At 57.7% G+C, this 23,125-nt stretch overlaps 1 protein-coding gene across 4 annotated transcripts in view; it reads left to right on the forward strand.

Annotated features, from left to right (window-relative positions):
* Positions 1 to 1,166: 1,166 nt before the first annotated feature.
* The window catches only part of PRKX (protein kinase X-linked), a 58,091-nt gene continuing 36,132 nt past the window's right edge, over positions 1,167 to 23,125 (forward strand). For all 4 annotated transcript variants that reach the window (XM_045856100.1, XM_045856102.1, XM_045856103.1 and 1 more), the window contains exon 1: positions 1,167 to 1,777. In XM_045856100.1, the coding sequence (XP_045712056.1) occupies positions 1,612 to 1,777 (166 nt within the window). In that variant the 5' untranslated portion in view covers positions 1,167 to 1,611. The remainder of the gene's footprint in view (positions 1,778 to 23,125) is intronic.

Here is a 23,125-nt window from a genome sequence, read left to right on the forward strand (position 1 = left end):
CAGAGCCGGTTCCGGTTTCCGTCGCCCCCTCCCCGCCAGCCACCGGGCTCGAGCTGGTGAAGGTTTCTGTTTTCAATGTGTCCCTCGCCTCTCCAAGAAAACCTTCCCCCAACCCACGGTCACAGTCGCCGAGACCCCTGCAAACAAAGTGGCAGGCACGGGGCCCCGGTTCAGCTCACGGTGGCTTCCGCGGGCCGGCCCCTGGGGCAGCCAGCCCGGGGCCTGCTTAGCACCGAGGCGTTCAGGCCTCGCTGGGCCAGCGGAAGCCGGCGTGCGTTTTAACCACATGCCCCGGGGGTGGGGGATAGTGGCCACTGAAAACTCGGGACCTCCACGGACATTATAATCTCCGAAGCGCACTAGCCACTTTGCAGCGCATCTAAATCTCTCCGTCCGGCCTGCGGACCCACCAGGAAGAGACTGCTTTTCCGAGTGTCCCCGGTGCGTCTGGGGCCGCGGCCCTTGCAGTCGCACGCGCCGCCCGCCCTTGTTGTGTCTCTGAAATCGGTTACCCTTAGTGTTGTTATTTTCACGATTTTTTTTTGTTTTGTTTTGGAAATCGTTATGGGGTGCGAGGAAGCTGCCCAGAAACGTCCCCGAGGCCCGTGGCACCCCGCGCCCGCGACACCCCCAGCGTCCCGCCCGGCTCCAGGCCCACAGCCACGCCGCCAGGAAGTGGCCCCAGCGGGCGGCGGCACCTCCGTGGGGACTTGGGGACCCGGCGCAGCCCGCCAACCCTCCCATCCGCCTGTAACCGCTCGTTCAGTTTTATTTTTTTAACTTTGTACTTCGGTCTGCACCACGGTCCCCGCGTCCCCAGCGGGGCCCACCTCCAACTTTCCGGGATGCGGCCTAGCGATCTCTGTGGCCAACCTCTCGCATCTCCCTCCCGGGGGAGCTCGGCAGGCACCCCACCCTGGGGTGGCCCAGGGTGCAGAGGGGTGTGGGTACCTCCCCAAAGCGGCCAGCCCCGCTGTGGGGCGACCAGCCACCCCCCCCCACCCCCGCCCCACGCCCCGCCTCACGGTTCCTGGGCGGGGACTGGGCGGGGGCGGAGCGAGCCGGCCACCTCGAGAGACCCCGCCCCGCAGGCGGGGGTCCCCCCTCGGAGGGCGGGGAGAGCGCGCGGCCCCGCCCTGCCCGCTTCCGCCCGACTACCTTTTTTATCACGCACTCCGCGCCCCTGGCACCAGTAGTGGCAGCGTCGGGACACGAGGAATGAACGCGGACCTCGGCTCCGGCAGCCGGGACCCTGCTCCGACTCCGCGCAGCCCCGCCGCGTCCCACTCCCAAGCCGCGCCGCCCGGCCCGCCGCCGCCGCCGGCGCCCGGCCCGCGGTGCCCGCCGGCCGAAGCCGCCGACTACTCCCGCCAGCTGCTGCTGCTGCTGCTGCTGCTGCTGCTGCTGCTGCAGTGAACGCCGCCCCGTGCCGCGCCATTGTCCCCACCGCCCTGCCCGCGAAGCCGCGCCGATCGGGGAGGCTAGGGGCGCGCATGGGTGGGCGCAGCTGATGCCAGTGCCGCTGCGCCGCACTCCGAGGCTGCGTCCCAGGAAGTCCGGCTCTCCTCTCCCCCCAGTCCGGCGAGGCTCCCCGCCCTGCAGCGCGACCCCATGGAGGCGCCCGAGCCGGCCAAAGCGGCCGCGGTAGACCCCGACCCTCCCCAGAGTCCGGGAGAGGCTCCCGATAAGGCGCCCGCTCAGGGGCCCGGCTCTGACACCCCCGCCTCCGAGTCGCCCGCCTACCGCCTGCAAGACTTCGACACGCTGGCCACCGTGGGTGAGTGCGAGACGTGGGGACCTGGCCCGCTGGGGCGCTCGGCGCCGCCCGGGATGCGGGCGTCACACAAAGCTCCCGGAGCGTCGACCCCCGGCTGTCTCCCGTGGAGCTCGCCGCCTGGTCCCGCCTGCTCCGGCGCCCTCGGTCCCACAGACGCCCGGAGAGTTGGAGTGAGTCCCCCCGGTCCCCCCCGAGTACCTCCCTAAGCTGCCAGCGCCCCACCTGGCGCCTGCAAAGGCGCCGTATTTTTATACCTGCCGCCACTAAACCGCTCGGGTGCCGGCGCTCCCTGACGTCACGAAAGTTCCTGGAGCTGACCTCCCATTGGGGACCTCAGGCGCCCTCCCCGGCGGGGACCCCCAGGGGAAGAGGAGGCCACTGGGGAGGTGGACCAGCGCGCCTCCGCCCGGTGGTGGGAGGCAGCACCTAAGGTGGGCCTTGGAACGAATCGCTTTGGGCACAGGTGTCCCGCCGCCGCGCTGTGGGGTTGGGACGTGGGGGGTGGATTACACGTTTCCTGACCCCGCTGTGGCTTTTCATCCCCTGCCTCCGCAACTGGCCGTCCTTCCACCAGACGCTGCTTTCCTTCTCTCACCTCTGTCTCTTCCCATGGGATCCCCCACCCACCCCACCCCACCTGGGCCACTGGGAATGTCACTTTCCTGTTTCCTCGGTGGCGCCTGGATCCCGAAGACGCGCCTGGCATATGGGTCCGGCCGGACTGGGTCGAAAGATGCCCAGCCTTGCGAGGTAGTCAGTTGAACTGTGCGCGCACGAGCTCGCGGGTGGCCACTTGGCCAAGGGGGTGCCGAGGAGTTGCGCCGGCCTGTCGTTTATGGACGGGTGAGGGGGGCCATGCTGAGAGTCACCCGTGAGGTGCAGGGGTGCTTAAGAAGTTTCTTCCCGCTCCCCCAAATTTGGAAAAGGGGAGCGGACTAGGGTGAGGTCAAGGTCATGAGGTCCAGAGCCAGAATGACAGTGAGAGCCCCAGGGGCGAGGGGACTTCTCCTCTCCAAGTGCAGCCGGCTGTGAGGACGGCATCAGCAGGCACCCTGATGTGGGGCGGAGGGCGTGGGAGGGGGCCCCCTCTCTCCCCACCCCCCCGTATCTATTTATCTACCTGCGGGGAAGGCATGTCACAGAGGTGCCCGTGCTTTCAGGGACATGTAGTGCCGTATGGGGACATTTCTGGTCGTCACAGCTGGGGAGGCGGTGCTCCTGCTGCCACCTGGTGGGTGGAGACGGGGTGGGGGGCTGCTCCACACCCTCCCACACGGGGCCCAGGACACCCCACGTGTGAGCGGCCGGCAGCCCCCCGAGTCAGGCTGCCAGGCTGAGCGCGAGAGGCTCCGACTTCAGCCAGAGACACTCTCATCTTTCTCTTTCGGCCTCTTTCCTCCTCGCCTCCATCTGTGCATCTACTTACCTGTGTACCTGGGTACCTGCCTGTGAATCCGTGCCCCTGCCCACCCACCCATCCATCCCTCCATCCATCATCCATTTATCACCCATCTAACGATACCTGCCGTGTATCCACCCGTCCTTCTTTCTCCGCCTTCCTGCCTTTTCTCTCTTTTCCTATGTGTGCCTCTCCTTTTCCCTTCTTCCTCCTCCTCTTCCTCTTCTTCCCATTCTTCTCCCTCCCTCTCCCTCTCGCTCTCTCCTCCCTCAAACTCTGGTCGTTTCTGCGCCCATGTGTTCAGCACTTGTCCACGACGGGACCGGGGACCCAGGCTCCGGGGAGTCCCGCAGGAGGTGGAGAGCAGGTGAACAATGGAAACTTGCTGGCCACGCCCCGCCACCCCTGGGCACCTGGTCCCGCCCTTGTGCTCCTTTCGGGCACGCACTTGGGTCTGTGGGGGCAGCCGCGGGGGCTGGAGGCCAGGGCGCCGAGCCGGGGCCCGGCAGGCGGGTGGGCTGCAGACGTGACCTCGTCTGGTGCCCCGTGGGCGCTGCCAAGTGGGCATAGGTGCCCAGTGAGTCATGTCCTTAAACACAAAATGTCACCACCGCCTGTGGGGACCCACCGGCTGGCCAGCCGGGGCCGGGAAGGGCGCTGTTTCATTCTTTCCCCTTGGCTTGTCTCAGTGGAGACGGTGGTTGCGCGTCCAGGGCGACTCCTTGTGGCCCGCGCGGGCCTGGAGGCCGAGGCCGGTTGTCACTGTTTCCGGCAGTGGACACGCAGGGGACAGGAACCCAGACCTGTGTGTGCACGGCCCTCTTCCAAGCTCCTGACACTCTCGGCGACCTGTGACCTGAACTCCTCTCTTGAATATTGGTCACAGATTCATCTGAACACGACGCATGCAAGAGATTAAGAGTAAGCGTAAAAAGAAAAAAAATCACAAGCCGTCCCCAACGCGTCGGAATTGGGTGTCCCCGAGTCACCCTGTGGGGCACCCTCAGCTCGCTGCAGACGGTGCGGACGGCCCTGTATCTGTAGTGTGAAAGCAGTCACGACGGGCGCGCACGCTCTGCCGCCAGCGTTTGCACTCTCGGGAGAGTGACCGGGTTCCCACCTGCCCCTGGGTCCCGTCCCTGAGCGCCTGCCCGCCCCACACAGGCGCCCACAGGGGCTCTGAGTTTTCTCCTCAGGGTGTCTGTCCGCACTTCTCCTGCTGACCGAGGTGACTGTCTGTCATGTGCCTGATGCCGTCCCCCCCGCCCCCCGCCCGCTCCTAGGACCAGGCACAGTGGGAAGGCACAGCTCAGCTCAGGCTGCTGTCTGCGGGCTGTTCGGAGTCTGTGCCCCCCACTCGCGTCCCTGCCCCTTTGGTCTGGTCTCTCCCCGTGTGGGCGACGGGTTCCTTTCGTCCCCCTCATACTCGTGTGTTTTTGACCCCTTTGTTTTTGCCCGTGAGCTTGGCATGGGGGTGGGGAGGGGTCCCCCACCCTGGGGCCGGAATCGCTGACTCCCAATCCATGCGGCAGGGCTGAGAGGACATTGATGTCTCAGGGCACGTAGCTGTGAGGACGGCGGGACCCTCCGGGAGGTACCACCAGCCCGAGATCCAGCTGGGAGTTGACAGCGGTGTTGGCACCAGGGGCCCCCACGCCCGGGGGCGGAATGAGGACACGTATGACATCACGGGCTGCCCCGTGTCCTCCTCCACGTGCGTTAGGTTAGGCGTGTGGGCCGCTGTCGGCATTCCAGACGGACCCCTGGTCCGCGCATTCAGCATCTCCTGGGAGAACACAGTGTGTGTTGGTGCGCAATCTCATGGTGCGATGTTTTCTGAAAGCCCCGGGAGGACTCGGCGGTCTATCTCAGCTAAACCGGGATTTCACAGACGGACGCGTGCGGACTCCAGGCAGCCACACGGCTCACTAGAGAGGAAATGGTTCCCCCTTCCTCCTTGTGCATGGCCGTAGGTGCTGGTCAAACACACACGTGTGTGTATATATATATATTTATAGTGGCATCATTATAACCTCCAAGAGGATTCCAAAAGCTCTATGCAGAGCCCCAGCCCTCCCCCCATGCGGACACGGCGACATCGCTTGTGGCTGTAGCACAATATGGGAACCTAGATGGCAGCGTGGGTCACATCCTCTCAGAGACGAGAGACCCTGCCCGCTGCTCCCAGCTCCTAGGGGGTCTCCTTCGTGTTTCCAAGGCTGGGCGCCTGTGTGTTGCTAGACAGGGCGTCCATTCAGACACCCCCGCCCCCAAGGTCAAGGCACACAAGTCATTGCTTCCTCACCAACCACCCCTGAATGCTTCCTGCTTTCATTTCTTTTCTTTTTTAAATATTATTCTTTCTCTTTTTTAAAGATTTTATTTATTTATTTTTAGAGAGGGAAAGGAGGGAGGGAGAAAGAGAGAGAGAGAAACATCCATGTGCAGTTGCTGGGGGCCGTGGCCTGCAACCCAGGCATGTGCCCTGACTGGGAATCGAACCTGCGACGCTTTGGTTCGCAGCCCGTGCTCCATCCACGGAGCTACGCCAGCCAGGGCCCTGCTTTCATTCCTTTACTGTATCCCATCACGAGACGACAAGCCTGTGTTTCGTTACAGCCTGGGAGACATTCCCTCATGCGTCAGCCATGACAAAGTTCTCTCCCAAGCACGGACAGGCGTTTTCCAGCGGACTCACAGCGCTTTCTCCTCTGACCTTGGTTTCCTGGAATTGGCCCCACTGTCTCTGCTTTCGGCCCGGGCTGTCCTGTACCCCTGCACTGTCGCCCCCCAGCACCCCTCAGCACCCCTCAGCACCCCTCCAGACCAAGAGCCATCGGGTCCAGTGAGATGGTGCTGTGCCAGGGAAGGGGCAGCCACCAGGGTGGAGTTGCCATCGCAATCCGAAGTGTTTATTGCTCGGCCACACGTAAGAGTATTGCTTTCACCCTTTAAGGCTCTTCGCCTTGGGAGGGCGCTCTAGAGCACGCCGTGCAGCAGACGTGGACGATGGCGCCGACATCGCACCGCCCCGGGAAAGTTAGAAATTAGCTAAAAGATGAGGAAAGGACACTAACAAGTCCAGAAGTCTGGCAGGTAGTTGTTCCTCCTTTTAAAATATATATATATATATATTATTTTTAGAGAGAGGAGAGGGGAGCAAGAGAGGGTCAAATTGCGTGGTTGGCTCTCATGCGCCCCCTCCTGGGCACCCGGCCTGCGACCCAGGCCTGTGCCCTGGCTGGAGGTAGGCAGCCACCGGCCCAGGGACGCCTGGAGCCCAACCCCCGCCCCCAGGAGCTGGAAGAGGCGGGAAGGCCCCGCCCTGGAGCCTGTGGAGGGAGCGCAGCCCTGGGGTCACCTGGACCTCACACGCCTGGTCTCCAGGAAAGGGGCGCAGCGAAAGCAGGAAACCTTGGGGTTCTTCTGAGGAGGCGTCCGTGACTCCCTGCATGAGGCAGGTGTTCAGGGTGAGACGGAGACCACCAAGAACTTGGTGTTCCCGCCCCCTGGACCCCGGCAGAGAACGGTCCCTACACACAGTGTGCGGCTCCCCCCGATCCCACCCGTGAGCATAGGGGACAGCCCGCATCCCACCTGGTCCGGCCAAAGGCTGCCGTCTTGAATCAGCCGCAATTGTGTCATTTTCGTCCACTTGGACTTCTCAAACTAAATACCCCAAACGGGGGCGGGGGGGCTTAGAAACCCCAGGGGGTTACATGTCACAGTTCTGGGGGCTGGAAGTCTGATGTCTTGGTGCCCACAGGGTTCAGACCTGGCGAGATCTCTCTTCTGGGCCGCCGATGGCTTGCTTCTTGCTGTGTCCTGGCATGGCCAGGAGCAGACAAGGGAACCGTGACGCCTGTGACTCCTTGTGACTCTTGGAAAGACAGTCGTCCCGTCAGGGGGATGCCACCCTCGTGAACTCATCGGATCCTAATTCCCCTCCAGAGACCCACCTGCGTGCGAATGCCACCCCATTGGGCGTCAGGGCCTCCCTGCACCGATTTCCGGAGACACTAACGCTCGGGCCCTAACACTAGCTTTGTCCATCATGTGCTGCAGTGCCTTTTTTTCTTCTCCTGAAATTGTCCGTTTGGGGTGAAGGTGCCTGCCGCCCTGGCCGCAGTCTGACTCTGTCCCATCCCGGAATGCCCGGGGAGGACCCCTCCTCCCTGCGTCTGGGGACAGCCCTCTGTGACGCAGCGTGGGTCCCCCATGTGCGCAGGGCCGTGGCACCACACTAGGTGGCCTCAGACCCGGCTCCTGGGCGAGTCCCTCCACAGCCAAGGACCACCAGAGAGAGACCACCGTTGTCACCAGGAGAGAAGGGCAGAGGGACCTCATGACACGGAGCAACGCTTCGCTGCCACCTCCCCCTCCCTGAGGCCGCAGGAAGCTTCTAGACGCAGGGTCCTTTCTGGGAGAGACGCACTCAGAGTTCTCCGTTGGCTGCTGTCAGTCTCGTGGGGAGTTTCTCTGTATTTCCCCCCCGTTTTTCCTTTTTCCACAGCCACAGCGCCCCCACAGCACTGCCCTGTCCACACCGTTCCTCTCTCCCTGATTTCCTCGGAACCCTCCCCGGCCTGTTTCCTGCCGAGAAGAATAGTAGGATATCGGTCCCCCTTTTTTTTTTTTTTTTTTTGGAGATTGCCCACAGCGTGGGGGGGGGGGGCAGGCAGAGAGAACCCGCGTGCCCTGATTTCCACACGGATTCGTGAGGGGGCGTGGACGGTGCACAGCAGGGTGGCAGTCAGGTCCTGGCATGGGTCACCCCTGCCCGCCGTGGCTGGAAGGAGAGGCCAGTTGCACTGTGCTGAGGACCGACTCTGTGTGGGCAGGGGGCTTCCTGCTCTTCCCCGTCAAGAAAGCGGGGCTGATGCTCCCAGCTGCTGAGGTGCTGCGGACGCAGCGGCTAATGCATCCACCGTGGTGTTCCGAGTGGTGCGGGCATCCTGAGGGACCGCGCCCCAAAACACTGGCTGGCGCGCCTTCCTTTACTCACTCTCGCGCAGGGGGCTGGGGTCTCCCTGTCTGTGTGTGTGTGTACGGCACCTTCCCAGGTAACACGGAAGGCACCTGCATCTTCATTCCTTCCCCCTGGCTCAGTAATACGTCACGTGCGGGATGGACCATGGTTTGGTCTATGTGCAGGTGCCATTCGTGTCTTTAGAGGAACCAAGTTGGAAGACAGGGCGCCTGGAACAACAGACACAGTTTTTTTTTAAAGCCTGTAATTTTTATTTTAAAGATTTTATGTATTTATTTTTAGAGAGGGAAAGGAGGGAGAAAGATTGAGAGAGAGAGAAACATCAGTGTGCGGTTGCTGGGGGCTGTGGCCTGCAACCTAGGCCTGTGCCCTGACTGGGAATCGAACCTGTGGTGCTTTGGTTCGCAGCCCGCGCTCAATCCACTGAGCTACGCCCACCAGGGCTTGAACAACAGACATTTATACCTCCCTGTTTTGGAGGCTGGGGGCTGAGACGCAGGGGCGGGCAGGGCTGGCTCCCCTGGCGCCTCTCTCTCTCCTGGGTGTGTGGCCGGCCGTCTTTCCCCCCTGTGTCCTCCCACGGGTGTCCCTCTGGGTGTGTCTGTGTCCGCAGCTCCTCTTCTTACAAGGACCCCAGTCCTGTGGGACCAGGGCCACCGTAGGGACCTCATTTCACATTAATCACCTGCAAAAAAGACACGTGTCCATGAGTCAGCCCGTGCAGCCAGCACTGCCCCTGCCTCAGAGTCCCCATAACGCTGTGTAGTTTTGCATCTCACCGGGTAGGTCTGACTCATCAGCTCTGAGGGCGGGAGGCAGGAGGCTGTTAAGGCAACAGAGGGAAGGCGGTGCCCCTGGTTTGCAGACCCCCCTCTGCTTGGTCCGGGCGTCAGCTCCATGCCTGCCCTTCCCTGTGTGACCGTCCACCACACTCCTTTCCTTCTTTCCTCTGGTCACTGGTGACTGTCCCGTAAAGGTGTCGTGGCTTACAGGTCGATGGCGGTCGCCCACCCTGAAGGCTCTTTGTTCACCCAGGCGACAGCTGTAGCACCGTGCACGGGGGGTTGGGCATGGCTTCTTCTGGGAACAGTGGAAGGCCCTGTCCGTCAGCCTTGTTGCCCCTTCCTCCCGGGGATGCCGCATGCGGGCCCTGGTTCTGAAATGACGGGTGTTCCGTCGGGTTTTGGGTGGCATTTGGTAGTTCTCCTTTGCACTCTCCTGAGATGGGTGACCTTCCGACACACCCAGGGCTGTGTCCGTGTGACCTACTGTGTGCCCCAGGGTCCCTCCGTGGCCTGCAGAGTCACCATTTAGTGAGCCCTTTGGGGGGTCAGGAAGCCCCATCAACTTTTTTCTTTAAAAAAAATTATTGTCAAATGTATCTATAACATCACATTCACCATTTTATCCATGTAAAGCATTTTAACTTATTGACTAGAGAGAAAGGAGCAGAGGCAGAGGAAGACAGAGAGAAACATCCATGTGTCGTTCTACTTGTTGAGGTATCATTGGTTGATTCTTTTATTTTTCCTTTTTCTTTTTAAAAGATTTTATTTATTTATTTTTAGAGAGGGGAAGGGAGGGAGAAAGAGAGAGAATCAGTGTGTGGTTGCCTCTCACATGGCCCCCACTGGGGACCTGGCTTGCAACCCAGGCATGTACCCTGACTGGGAATCGAACCTGCGATGCTTTGGTTCACGCAGCCCGCGCTCAATCCACTGAGCTACGCCAGCCGGGCTCATTAGTTGATTCTTGTATGTTCCCTGACCAGGGATCGAACCCACAACCCTGGCGTATGGGGCGATGCTCTAACTCAGTGAGCTACCCAGCCAGAGCCATTTTCACCATTTTTAAGTGTAGAAATCGGTACCATCCATGAGTTCACAGTGTTGCACCACCCTCGTCGCTACCTGCTTCCAACATTTTCCCATCATTTCCATTAGAAACCCAATGCCCATCAAGTAGTCACTCCACAACCCCTCCCCCAGTCCCGGGAGCCTCTTATCTCTTGTCCGTCTCTGAGAGTTTGCCTGTTCTGGAGCTTTCCTATCCAAGGAGTCTCCCAGTATTAATCCGTCTGCGTCTGGCTTCTTCCCATCAGCGCGATGTCTTCAAGGCGATACCCACGTTCCGTGACTTGCCTTCCTCCTTCCTTCTCTCGGGGAGGCCGGTCTCTGCCATCCCCTGAATGTCTTCTCCTCACAGCTCGGGGACAGTGGCCAGTGCCTCTGGGAACCGGCACAGGGTCCAGGCTGCAGCTCCCTGGACGTGTGAGTGGGGCAGAAGGCACTCGTTCCCCACCCCTGGTCACCAAATTTGGCGTTGCTTCACGATGCGTGTGTGTGTGTGTGCTGGATTCCAGGTTACTCTTGTTTTTCACACAACCCTCGGGGAGGTCTCCAGGACGGACAGAGGGTCTCCACATGGTGGGGGAGGTCCCTCACTGGGGCCACTGAGCCGTCAGACGTGGTCTGCTCAACTGCGGCCCAGGGGGGTGCTGCTTCCTGTGGGCTTGGCAGGGGTGTGTGTGTGCGTGTATGTGCGTGTGTGTGTGTGTGTGTGTGTGTGTGTGGTGTGGGCACTGTGGTGTTCTCCGTGGGACTACTCCACAGCGTGGCCATGAGGGCCAATGACGGTGGTCCTTTCTACATGAGCCAGGAAGTGAGCACACCTCATTGAAGGCAAACGTTGTCATCATCATCATCATCACCATCATCATCATCATCACCACCGTTCTCATCACCATCACCATTATCATCCCCTTCATCACCATCACTATTGCCATCATCACCACCACCACCATCATCACCATCACCATTACCATTATCATCACCACCATCATCATCACCATCATCATCACCATCACCATCACTATTGCCATCATTATCACCACCATAACCATCACCATCATCATCATCACTATTACCATTACCGTTATCATCACTACCTTCATCACCATCACCATCACCATCATCACTATCACCATTATGATCACCACCATCACCACCATCACCATCACCACCATTGTCACCACCATCATCACCATCACCACCATCATCATCACGACCATCACCACCACCATCATCACCATCACCACCATCATCATCACGACCATCACCACCACCATCATCACCATCACCATCACCATCATCACTATCACCATTATGATCACCACCATCACCACCATCACCATCACCACCATCACCATCACCACCATCACCACCATCATTATCATCACCATCATGACCACCATTGTCACCATCACCACCCTCACCATTACTTTGTCAACACCTCTCAGGCTCACCTCATTTTCAGGGAGGGACGGGGCGTTATTCGCGTGCATTTGGATCCTACTCTGTTCAGCCCACCGGCCGTGAGTGGGCCAGGATTTCCGCCCGTCCCCTGCACGGGCCGCCTCCCTGTTCCAACTCCTGGGTTAGGGCAGGGTGGGACCCACAGGCTGTCCGCCGCACGGTCATCTTTCCTTGGTCCCCTCCCCTGGTCTCTCTCATGGGTTTTCACCCTGGCTTCGCCTCCTGCCCTAACAAATTACCCAAAACTGAATGGCTCAAAACTGCATGCAAGCCCGGGCTGGCGTAGCTCAGTGGATGGAGCTCGGGCTGCGAACCAAAGCGTCGCAGGTTCGATTCCCAGCCAGGGCACAAGCCTGGGTTGCAGGCCACGGCCCCCAGCAACCGCACATGGATGTTGCTCTCTCTCTCTCTCTCTATCTCCCTCCCTTCTCTCTCTAAAAATAAATAAATAAAAATCTTTAAAAAATAAATACTAATAAAAAACTACACGCATGTACTGTCTCACAGTTTTGCAGACTATGAGTGTGAAAGTGAGTCTTAGAAGGCTAACATCAAGGCATCAGCAGAGCTGGTTCCTCTCGGAGTCCCTAGGAGCATGTCTGTCTCCTAGCGTTTCCCCGCTTCTAGAAGCTTCCACGTGCTTTGGCTTGTGAGACCTTCTTCCACCTTCTAGGCAAGCCAGGTGGGGTCAAATCCCCTTCCCTCTCCTACCTCCCTGCCACTAATAAGGACCCTGGGGATTCCACGGGGCTCACGCAGATAACCCAGGGTCATCTCCCGGTTTGAGGACAATGGATGACCATCCGTAACTAGTGTCTTGAGGCTCCCTTTCCCCCTTGCCTCCTTCCCTCACAAACTCACAGGCTGTGGGGACTCCGGCGGGACCTCCTGCAGTGGGGTGCGGCCCTGCTGCTAGCACACGCTTGCCCGGGCTGGTCCGTGGCCCCCTGCAGGGACCCCCCGCGCGTGCCGACACCACGGGGACTCCGGGAAGCCCTCCCACACGTGTCCCCGAGAGCAGGGAGGCTAACGCCGACCAACGGTGGCTGTGGCTGTGTGTGTTCTCGCGTGTGCCCGGGGAAGGAATGAAAGGAGTTCATTCAGGCCCTCCCACCTGCGTGGCACGCCTCCTCCCACCTGGCTGGCAGCGGGGGTGCCTCCCTGGGGCCCTCCCTCGGGCGCAGCCAGCAGAACCGGTTCTAGCGTGGCGGGGGAGCCGGGGCACGGCATGATTCGAGGATGAGATGGCCTGCCCTTCCGGGAGGCAGTCCCTGCCCGGGAGTCCTCCAGACAAAGCTGGTTCCCACCTGCAGCCACAGGGCAAAGCCGGGCGGTGGGTTTGTCTCCTACAGCGGTGGAGTACGTGGGTGCATTCACTGATAACGTGGGGAGTTTTAAAAAAATAATATATCAATAAACTTGGCAAACTCTTTTTGCTCTCGGAGCTCCTTTGTGGGAGGATAATGCAACCCACACGACGAGTGCTTGTCGCCAGCTGCTGGTTGAGGAGTGTTCTCTCCTCCATTATACGGGGTGGGGGGACCCCCGAGGCCGTGCTGGGGTGCACCAAGGGGGTGCCGCGGCTTTGCTTCCCCATTAAGGCACTCGGGTGGGCGTCCAGCGGGTGTCCGGCTTACGTGGGGACAGGAGACCGTGTGATAAATGGCCACGAACGTGAAGCCGTCTGGCCACTCTTCCACCAAAGCGCTGCGTGGCCATCCAGTGAGGCCGCATCAGGGGTGGGAGCGGCTGGCCGCGCAGGTGTGCGTTCCAGAGCTCAGCTTCTGGCGCCCCACGCGCCGGTGGGGTCAGGACACGGCGGGCAGGCGGGCGGGCGGGCGGGGACTCTCCCCGTGGGAGGCCACGCCCACTCCGGTGAGTCAGCCTGGTGCCACCCCAGCGGAGGAGCTTTTCCCCCGCAGGGCACCTCCAGACGGGTTTTCCACGCTTTGATCTCCCATCGGGGCCTCCCATGGCCTCTCCCAGACCTGCCCGGGGGGGTCCCCACCCCCTGACACCTAAAGGACTGCCCAGGCCAAACCCTGTTTGCCTGGGGGCCCCACCCACCGGTTCATCCCACATTCCAAAACCTGATCCTCCTCTCAGGCCGTGGGGTGTCCAGCTGGGGTTGGCGACCCTGTTTAACCCACTCGGGAGGGATGCTGGTTTTCCCGCCAGCGGCCAGAAAAAAGGAAGTGAGAGTGTCCAGTTCTCGCGGGTAACTGCAGCCAGTTCCTACAGCATATTGACCAGGTCTGCAGCGCCAGCATCCTATGGATCCTCTGGGGGTAGCTAGTCTGGACGTATTTTTTTTGGATGATATTTTGATGACTCACCAAACACGCCTGCAGGGCAACCTCTGTTCTATTTTGTTTTTCATCACCTCCTGAAGTCCTTTTTTAAATTGCTTTTAGAGAGAGAGGGGGAGGGACACAGGGAGACACTGATGTGAGAAAGAAGCATCGATGGGTTGCCTCCCATTTGCACGTGGGCCAGATCGTAGGCACCCAGACTGGGCGTCGAACCCATAACCGCAGTTTGTGCCCTGACTGGGGATCGAACCCACAACCCTTTTGCTATGGGATGGATGACACTCTAAGCAACTGAGCCATACTGGCCAGGCCTCCCGAGGATCCTTTCAAGAGACTTGACCTGCTTCGGCCGTGTGGCTCCTTTGGGTCGAGCGTCTTCCCGGTACGCCAAGGTTATAGGTTCAATCCCCGGTCAGAGCACGTGACGAGAATTAACCAACGATGCGTGCATACGTGGGACAACAAATCCATGTTTCATTCCGTCCCCCCCCACCCCATCTCCTTTCCTCCTTCTCTGTAAAACCGATGAACAAAAAAGACAAGAAAACCAAATCCTTGCATGTCGGTCGTCGTCGTGGGAGGGGATTTCGCTTGTGAAAAGTTTCCTTCGTGTCAGGTTAGCGTTTCATTTTGATAACAGATTCCGTGGGGTCCGCTTCATGGGTCTCTTCGAAGATCCGGCGTCTCTGTTTCTTCAATTACTTCTTTTCTCTGTTGCTTTCCTGTTGTCGGTTTCACCGATTTCTGCTCATTTTTCTTAGGTTTCTTGTCCTGCCTGCTGTGTAGGTTTGTTCATCCGAAAATAAAGGGCATTTTGATGGGAGAGGTGATTCATGTGAGATCTGTAAGAACAGCTCTTGGGGAAGCACTGACTCGGGCAGGAGCCCACACGGGGTCCCCACGGTGAGCAGACAAAGGGGTGGCACTCACATAGGAGAAAGGGGAGGGGACAGGGACACCCCCAGCGGGGGGGCGCGTGGCGGTGGACGCAGAGGACACGGCATCGTGACGCTGACTCTCCACGGCGTGTTTCATGCTCCGTCCTGGGCTCCTCCGTCCAGGTGTCACCCCGCCTGCCTCCCCGTCCCCTTTGCAGGCAGCTCTGTGGGACACAGGGTGGCTGTCCCTGAGTTCAAAGGTCATGTTGCTCTGCTACAAAGTGGCCCCATTTATCTTATCGTGTACAGGGTTGGGCCAGTCCTGTGCATGTAGGTTTATCAAGTACTTTATGTGGATGGACACCCCCGGGCCACTGCCTGGACGGTGCCAGAGGGCCACGGAAGAAATGAGATCACAGCCCAGGGAACTGCCCAGGAAAACAGCACGTTTTTCTGTATTCAGTCTGCGTTCAGGGCAGCCCAGCGGCGGACCTCGGTCTTCGAGACTCTGCTGTGTTCTGCCGTCTGCGTGTCTGGTTGGCCTCCTTTCCAAACTCGTGTTTCTCAGTGGGTTTCAGTTTCTCTCTCCCGCAAAGGGGTGCCGTGGCTCTGACTCCCTCTCCCACTGCTCCTAATCAACACGCCAGCTCCCTCCCCAGCACACAAGCCTCAGGAATTACCAGGCCCTGAAGAAATCCACGCAGCAGCCACCGGCCCCAGAAGCCGCTCCCTCCCTCTGAGTGGCGTCCCGGCCACCGGCCGGCCTTTAAACTCAGAAGCGGTTCGGTGACGCCGCAATCAAAGCCTGCCCCGTGGAAGGTGGTTGTCGGCGTCCGGCTCAGAAACCCCATGTGAGATCCGCGAAGCCCCTGGCGCAGCCGTGGCGGGGGCCATGGGGTGGGTGTGGCTGGTTGTGCCTCCCAGTTCCTTTACCCCCTCCCCCGTGGGAGGGAGCGGAGACCCCTTAGTCTGTGATAACGAAACGCGCTGCACTTCTTGACCTGGTCGGTTACCGAGGGCGAGAAGTGTGCACACGCAGTTGTGACCGCAACACACCCACGAGGGTGCCGACGTCCCTGCGCGTGGGAGGGCTTTTGGCGGATGAAAACACTGTGTGTCTGCACGTGGGCGAAGGCACTGGTGCACGCTCCGAGGGGCTGCCCCGTGGTCCAGGGAAGCCGGCTCTGCCCCGTGGCGTTCTTGGGGCGCAGGGCAGAACACGGAGCTGGCGTGAGTAAGCCCGTGCCCTGCCCCAGAAGGGGGTGCGTCGACGGTCCCTTCGGGGCGTCTGTGTGCTGGAAAGGACCCCGCGCGTGCCGGTTGCAGTTGCAGGGGGGTTCCTTGGTAGCGCACAAAACCGCGGCCGGGAATCAGAGCGCACGCCGCGAGACGGGAGGAAGGGGGAAAGCAGGGGGACGATGCGAGGAGGAATTCGTCCAGGGGTTCTAGCAAGCGTGCAGGGCAGGAGTGGGCGCGCACGTGCTGCTGAGACGCAGGAGGGCTCAGGGAGGAGACCCCCCCTCCCCCGCTCAGAGGGGCTTCTACCAGGACGCCCGGGGAGTTTCGACCCCCCCCGTCGTGGACTCTGTCTCCTGTTCGCTTTCTTTGTGGCAGGGCGTGTGCTTTCCTTGCGAGAGAGCCCCTTGGCGTGGCTGCGGCTCTGCGCGGGGCCTCCGCGGCGGGGCCGCGGTGAGAATGGGGCTTTGGTGAAAGTCGCCCGTGGCTTCGCTCCCGCCGGACCCGGAGTCAGACGCGGCAGGCGGGACAGGGGCGCATGCGATGCTTTCTCAGGAGATGCCTGCAGCCCGTGGGCTGGCGCAGGGGGAGGGTCGTCTCAGGCACGCGGGGGTGAGGGGTGGGATTGCGCCTCAGTCCAGAGCACGGGGACTTATTTTATTTTATTTTATATTCATTTTATTTTATTTTATTTTATTTTATTTTATTTTATTTATTATATTTTGTTATTTTATTTTATATTTATTTTATTTTATTATTTTTTATTTTATTTATATATTTTATTCATTTTATTCATTTTATTATTTTATTTATTTATTTTATTTCATTCTATTTTATTATTTTATTTTATATTTATTTTACTTTATTTATTTTATTCATTTTATTTCATTTTATTTATTTTATTTCATTGTTTTATTTTATTTTATTATTTTATTTTATTTATTTCATTATTTTATTGTATTATTTTATTTTATTTATTTTATTTCATTTATTTTATTTTACTTTATTTATTTATTATTTTATTTCTTTTATTGTATTTATTTATTTTCATTGTATTTTTATATTTATTTTATTTTATTATTTTCATTTATTTTATTTTATTTTATTTTAATTATTTTTCAATCCTCACCCAAAGATGTGTTTATTTTTTATTATTTTTAAAGGATTTCATTTATTTATTTTTACGGAGAGAGAGGGGAGGGAGGGAGAAAGAGAGGGAAACATCCATGGGTAGTTGCCTCTTGAGCGCCCCCTACTGGGGGGACCTGGCCTGCGGCGCAGGCATCTGTCCTGACTCAGAATCAAACCAGCGACCTTTCCCTTCCCAGTCCCGTGCTCTGTCCCGTGAGCCGTACCAGCCAGGGCCCAAAGGTGTGTTTGTTGATTTGAGGCGGGTAGGAAGGGAGGAGAGAGAGAGAGAGAGAGAGAAACATTGACCCATTGCCTCCCATACACACCCGCCCGGGGACCGAACCTGCAACCTTCTCAGGTGTGGGGTGACACTCCAGCCAGCTGAGCCACCGGGCCCCGTCCGCAGGGACGTTTGAAAGATCACTGCCCGACACCCTCAAACCCTTCCAGACCCCCCTGCAGGTGACGCAGAAGTCCCTTGGGTAGGTAACAAGGGATGGGCGATGTGAGTTACATACCCACCCCCCAGGACAGGGGAAAAACGGTGGAAGGAAGATTGTTGGGGAAAAGCACTGTCTTCAGTCCCATTCTCAAATGGCACCTTTGATTGTAGAGAGAAAGAGGTTTTGGGTTTTTTTTTTTTAAGATTTTATTTATTTATTTTTAGGGAGGGAAGGGAGGGAGAAAGAGAGAGAGAGAAACATCCATGTGAGGTTGCTGGGGGCTGTGGCCTGCAACCCAGGCATGTGCCCTGACTGGGAATCGAACCTGCGATGCTTTGGTTCGCAGCCCGCGCTCCATCCACTGAGCTACGCCAGCCAGGGGTTGGTGCTTCATTCTTGATTAGAAAAAAGAAAAAAATCTCATACCTGGGGCTGATCAACACCTTAGACTCTGAGACACATCCACATAAATAAAGACATGGCGACCGGAGAGAGGAGATAATTCTGGGAGCCCAAGAGAAGGTTCAACGAAAAAGGGAAACATGTGATCATTTTTTTTAAAACTGTCCTTTTGAGTCATATATTTAGAAAAGCCTGAGAATATTCTATGTTCATCAACAAAAAGGGGATGTTGCAATAATAGAGAAACAGAAAGAACTTTCGATAGCATTGCTTAATTTTTTTTTTTTTTTTAATTAAAGAAGAGCCCTGGCTGGTGTGGCTCAGTGGATTGAGCGCGGCCTGCAAACCAAAGGGTCGCCAGTTCGATTCCCAGTCAGGGTACATGCCTGGGTTGCAGGCCAGGTCCCCAGTAGGGGGCGTGTGAGAGGCAACCACACATGGATGTGTCTGTCCCTCTATTTCTCCCTCCCTTCCCCTCTGTCTAAAAATAAATGAATAAAGTCTTTAAAAACATTTAAAGAAGAACATTGTAAAAAGACGTGTTTGCCCTCAAATGCACAGCTCTAATCTCCATGTTTGTCCTGGGTGCCCGGGGTGACTCTCCAAGGCACGGGCCCTCCACGCCCCTGGGGGGTCCACGTCTCCCTGGACACCCCGTGTGTCCTTCCCGTGAGCCTCCTGTGGCTGCAGCAGCCTGGTGGCCTCCAACAGACATGCACCCTCCCCCATCCTGGAGACCAGGCATGTGAGGTCCAGGGGTCTCAGGGCCGAGCTCCCTCCACAGGCTGCAGGGAGGGTCCTAACTGCCTCTTCCAGCTCCAGGGGCTCCAGGCGTCCCTTGGCTGGTGGCCGCGTCCCTCCCGTCTCTGCCTCCACCTCCACGTGGCTTCTCCTCCGGGTCTGCGTCTCCTCTTCTGTCCCTTCTCAGGACACTGTCACTGGACGCAGGGCCACCCTGACCCAGGACCACCTCCTCTGAGACCCTGCACTCATCCCACCTGCAAAGACCCTACTTCCAGATAAGATCCCGTTCCCAGGTAGCCCAGGGAGCCCAGGTTAGGACTTGAGCGTACCTTTTGCGGGAGACACAATGTCACCTGCTGCATTCCTTGCCCTCAGCATCCCCACAGGTCCACCAGGGAACTGGCCGCCTTCGTCCCCAGGTGCAGGTAACTCAGGAGGCCTTTGCACACCAACCTGGGTGACCCATCCGCGTGGCTGTTCCCGCCCTCGGCGCAGACACCTGAGCGGCACACCTGGACGCGTTCCTCCCCCCCTCCCTCCCTCTCCCGCCCCAGGCCAGGATACCCACTGCCCCGGGCAGGTTCTCAGTGCACTGCTGCAGCCACCTCTTGGCGGTGCCTGTCCCACCAACCACAGCGCACCCCGCTGGTGCCTGGCATCCGTCTGGTGGGTGCCGGGGTCCCCTCTTCTCTCTCTTGTTTTCATCCTTCAGCCGGGCCTCCCTGACCTGAGGGAAACCTCCACAACAAAACAAAGCAAAGCAAAGCAAAACCGAACAAAAGCACGCACACCCGCCGTCCACCCAGGCACTTCCCTGCTCTGGGGCGCGTGACTTCCTGCTGCCCTCGGCAGAGAGAGGTCACTCACAGGGCTTCAGAGTCCCTTCCTTCTGTCCGCATGTCCCCCCGCCCCCAAGCTCCCGAATCTCAGCTCTCTCTCTCTCTGGCTGCTGCGGCTGCCTTGCCTAGCCTCCCCTCCGGCACCCTACACACAAGGGCTTGGCCCTCACCCCAGACCACCCTCCTCCGATGTCTGCGTGGAACTTTGCTTCCTCCCACGCCAGCCTGTCCCCCCGCCCTGAGCTCAGGGGGCGCTCACGGGCCTCAGCCCACCTGCCCTCTGAAACAGGCTCTCCAACGTCGAGACCCAAACAAGCTCACTGAACACCCCCGCGGAGCCCACCAGGGGACCTCCTTGCCGTGATCTCGAATGTCTGGGGTCAGTCCCTAAGGGCAGTGGAGTTGGGGGCCAGCCCGCTGTGCGCCGCGGCTGTTTCAGCACCGTCTGGAGCACCCCACACACAGCTAAAGCTCCGTGGTGGGGGAACAAATACCACACTTCCTTACATGGGTCCCCCTTATTTTTTAGAGAGAGGGAGAGAGCTGGAGGGTATTCGTGACACAGATGCATAAGCGTTGGTTGTCTCAGACGGAGTTTGCAAAGTGTTCCTCCGTTGGTGGTGGGTGGGCGTAAGAATTGAGTGTGAGCTGAGGGGTAGACAGTGCAGATCAGAACCCACGAGCCACAGGGACGACCACGAAAAGGTGGTGGCCACGGTTCCCATCCTCGGGGGCCACTGGGGGAGCGTGTGGCTCTGGGGTTGGACGGCGCGGGGGGCCGTGTGTGTGTGGGTCGTCTCAGAAAGCTCCAGTGGACAGGCTTGCTCTGGGCTGGCGGCCCTCAACTGTGGGCAGGGACGCTGCTTCCACCGGACCCTGGGCCAGGTCTGCAGGTTCTGGGGCTGTCGAAACGGGGGGTCTGGGGGTGGGTGATGCTGCTGGTGTGTGCTGGGTGGTGAGGAGGGAGGCTGCTCAGCACCCTGCCGTGCCCGGGACGCCCCAGATTGTCCGTGTGTGAGGCTGAGGGACCCTGAGCCAGCAGAGATATTCCTTCCCTCTCTCTCTGTGTTTCTCTCTCTCACATGCATGCACCTCTGTCTTTACCATAGCTGTTCACCTGTTATCTGTCTTCTATCCATTCATATGTTTATATAAACTGTCTATCAGTACTCTATATTATCTATCTATCCATCCATCCATTTATCTACCTATCCATCCATCATCCACCATCCATCCATCTCTCCATCCACCCATGCATCCATCATCCATCCATCCACCAACTCATCCATTTATCGATCTATCCATCCATCCATTCATCTATTCATCTATCCACCCATCCATCCATCTATTTATCCATCTATCCATCCATCCATCTATCCATCCACCCTCCCACCCATCCATTTATTGATCTATCTATCCACCCATCCATCCATCCATCCACCCACCCATCCATCTATTTATTGATCTATCCATCCATCCACCCATCCATTCATCCATCCACCCACCCATCCATCTATTTATCGATCTATCCATCCATCCACCTATCCATCCATCCATCCACCCATCCATCCATCTATCCACCCATCCATCCATCTATTTATCGATCTATCCATCCATCCATCCACCCACCCATCCATCTATTTATCGATCTATCCATCCATCCACCTATCCATCCATCCATCCACCCATCCATCCATCTATCCATCCATCCATCCATCCATCCACCCATCCACCCATCCATCCATCCATCCATCCATCCATCCACCCATCTATCCACACACCATCCATCCGTCCATCTGCCACTGTGCTTTGCAAAAAAGAGTGATTCTGCCCCCTGGGAACTCTTGGCAACCTCTGCAAACACGTCTTGTTAATCTCATGGAGGGTGCTCCTCCCTCGCTGTTGGTAGAGACCAAAGATGCATCAGCACCCCCCGCCCCAGACACACCTCCAGTGCCTAGCTTGAAAAAACCCTGATGGAAAGGGAATTCTTTTGGGGGGCGGGGAACCACGACGTCGTTGCGTCCCATCCTGCACGGCGCTGAAGGCCGTGGGGTTATCCGGGCTGGCGCGCACTCTGGACACGGGGAGACCCATCCTTGCTCTTCTGGGTGGGAGCACCCCGACGTGCCATCCCGAGCCACAGACGTGCAGGCGTGCGCCAGGAAGGCCAGGCATTTCCCGTCCACGGCCTCGCTGGGTGCTGGGTGTCGGGGGGGGGCGGGGCGGGGGGCGGGGCTTCCTGCGCGTCTCGGTCCTGCAGCGAGTATTTATTTTACATCTGTCCGGGCATCCTGGCGGGGAGGAAAGCTTTGTAAATAATGTGCCAAAAAAAAAAACAAAAAAAAAAAACAGAGAGAGAGAGAGAGAGAAACGGAGCTTCTACAATACCTGCTGTGTGTTTTATCTTTTCCCCAATTGAATGTTTGCTGGCTTCGACACAATTTCCAGGGAGTTGCTAGCGCGCGCGAGTGTTTTCTTAAGCCGTCTAGACGAGTGAGCTCAGAGAGCGCCCCCCCCCCGCCCCCCTGTGCTGAGCTGAGTGGGTGCAGTTTATTCAGCTGATCTTTGCCTGCACAGGCCAAGTTTTTGAGAGAACTGTCACCGCACGGCCCGAAGCACACCTGCTTTTTTTGTGGGAGCACTTGGATTGCTGACATGTCACACACGTCCCGTAAGGTGGAGTCTTTCCTTGTGCCTCCCGTTCTGTGGTTTTCAGTCTAATCAGAGAGTGAGCCCACATTTGAAAATAAAGTTTAAAGGCTTCCCCCCACCGCCCGGCCACCCCATAAAACAGAGGCTGGACTAGCCTTGGTACGTGTAGCAACGATTTCAAACACCAGTTTCTTAAAGGAGACCGGAAGGGTTTGAACCTTTGTGATGCTGTGCACTGTGGTTTTTGGTTGTTTTTTTTTTTTTAAGATTTTATTTATTTATTTTTAGAGAGGGAAGGGAGGGAGACAGAGAGAGAGAGAGAGAAACATCCATGTGCGGTTGCTGGGGGCCGTGGCCCACAACCCAGGCATGTGCCCTGACTGGGAATCAAACCTGCGACACTTTGGTCCGCAGCCCGCGCTTCATCCACTGAGCTACGCCAGCCAGGGCTGCACTGTGGTTTTATATATAACCTTTGGGGATATTCCTGTGAGGGAGGAAACTCGAAAGGAAAGAGGGGGTGTTACCGCGATAACTCCGTACATGACAACACACTCCTTAGTCTGCGATAATTCTGTAGTCTATTCATCTCATTGACAGTATCAGTGTATCTTCCTTTCTACTACTATGTAGAGTAAACACTTGCACAGTGTATGGACTAAGAAAATTAAGAATGTTGTGTTGTGGAACGTGTCTCTTGTTGTCCTCCATCTCATCTCCATCGCAGAATACATCCAGGTAAGCTCTGGCTGGTGTAGCTCAGTGGGTTGAGCTAGGGCTGTGAACCAAATTTGTCGCAGGTTCGATTCCCAGTCAGGGCCCATGCCTGGGTGGCAGGCCACGGCCCCCAGCAACCGCACATTGGTGTTTCTCTCTCTCTCTCTCTTTCTCCGTTCCTTCCCTCTCTAAAAATAAATAAATAAAATCTCAAAAAAAAAAAAAGAATACGTCCAGTTAACTTTCATCACCTGTCCTAGTAACACATTTTTTCCCCGGGATGAGAAC

Source organism: Phyllostomus hastatus, unplaced genomic scaffold, assembly GCF_019186645.2.
Source record: "Phyllostomus hastatus isolate PE091 unplaced genomic scaffold, TTU_PhHast_1.1 phas_scaffold_12, whole genome shotgun sequence".
Lineage (NCBI taxonomy): Eukaryota > Metazoa > Chordata > Mammalia > Chiroptera > Phyllostomidae > Phyllostomus > Phyllostomus hastatus.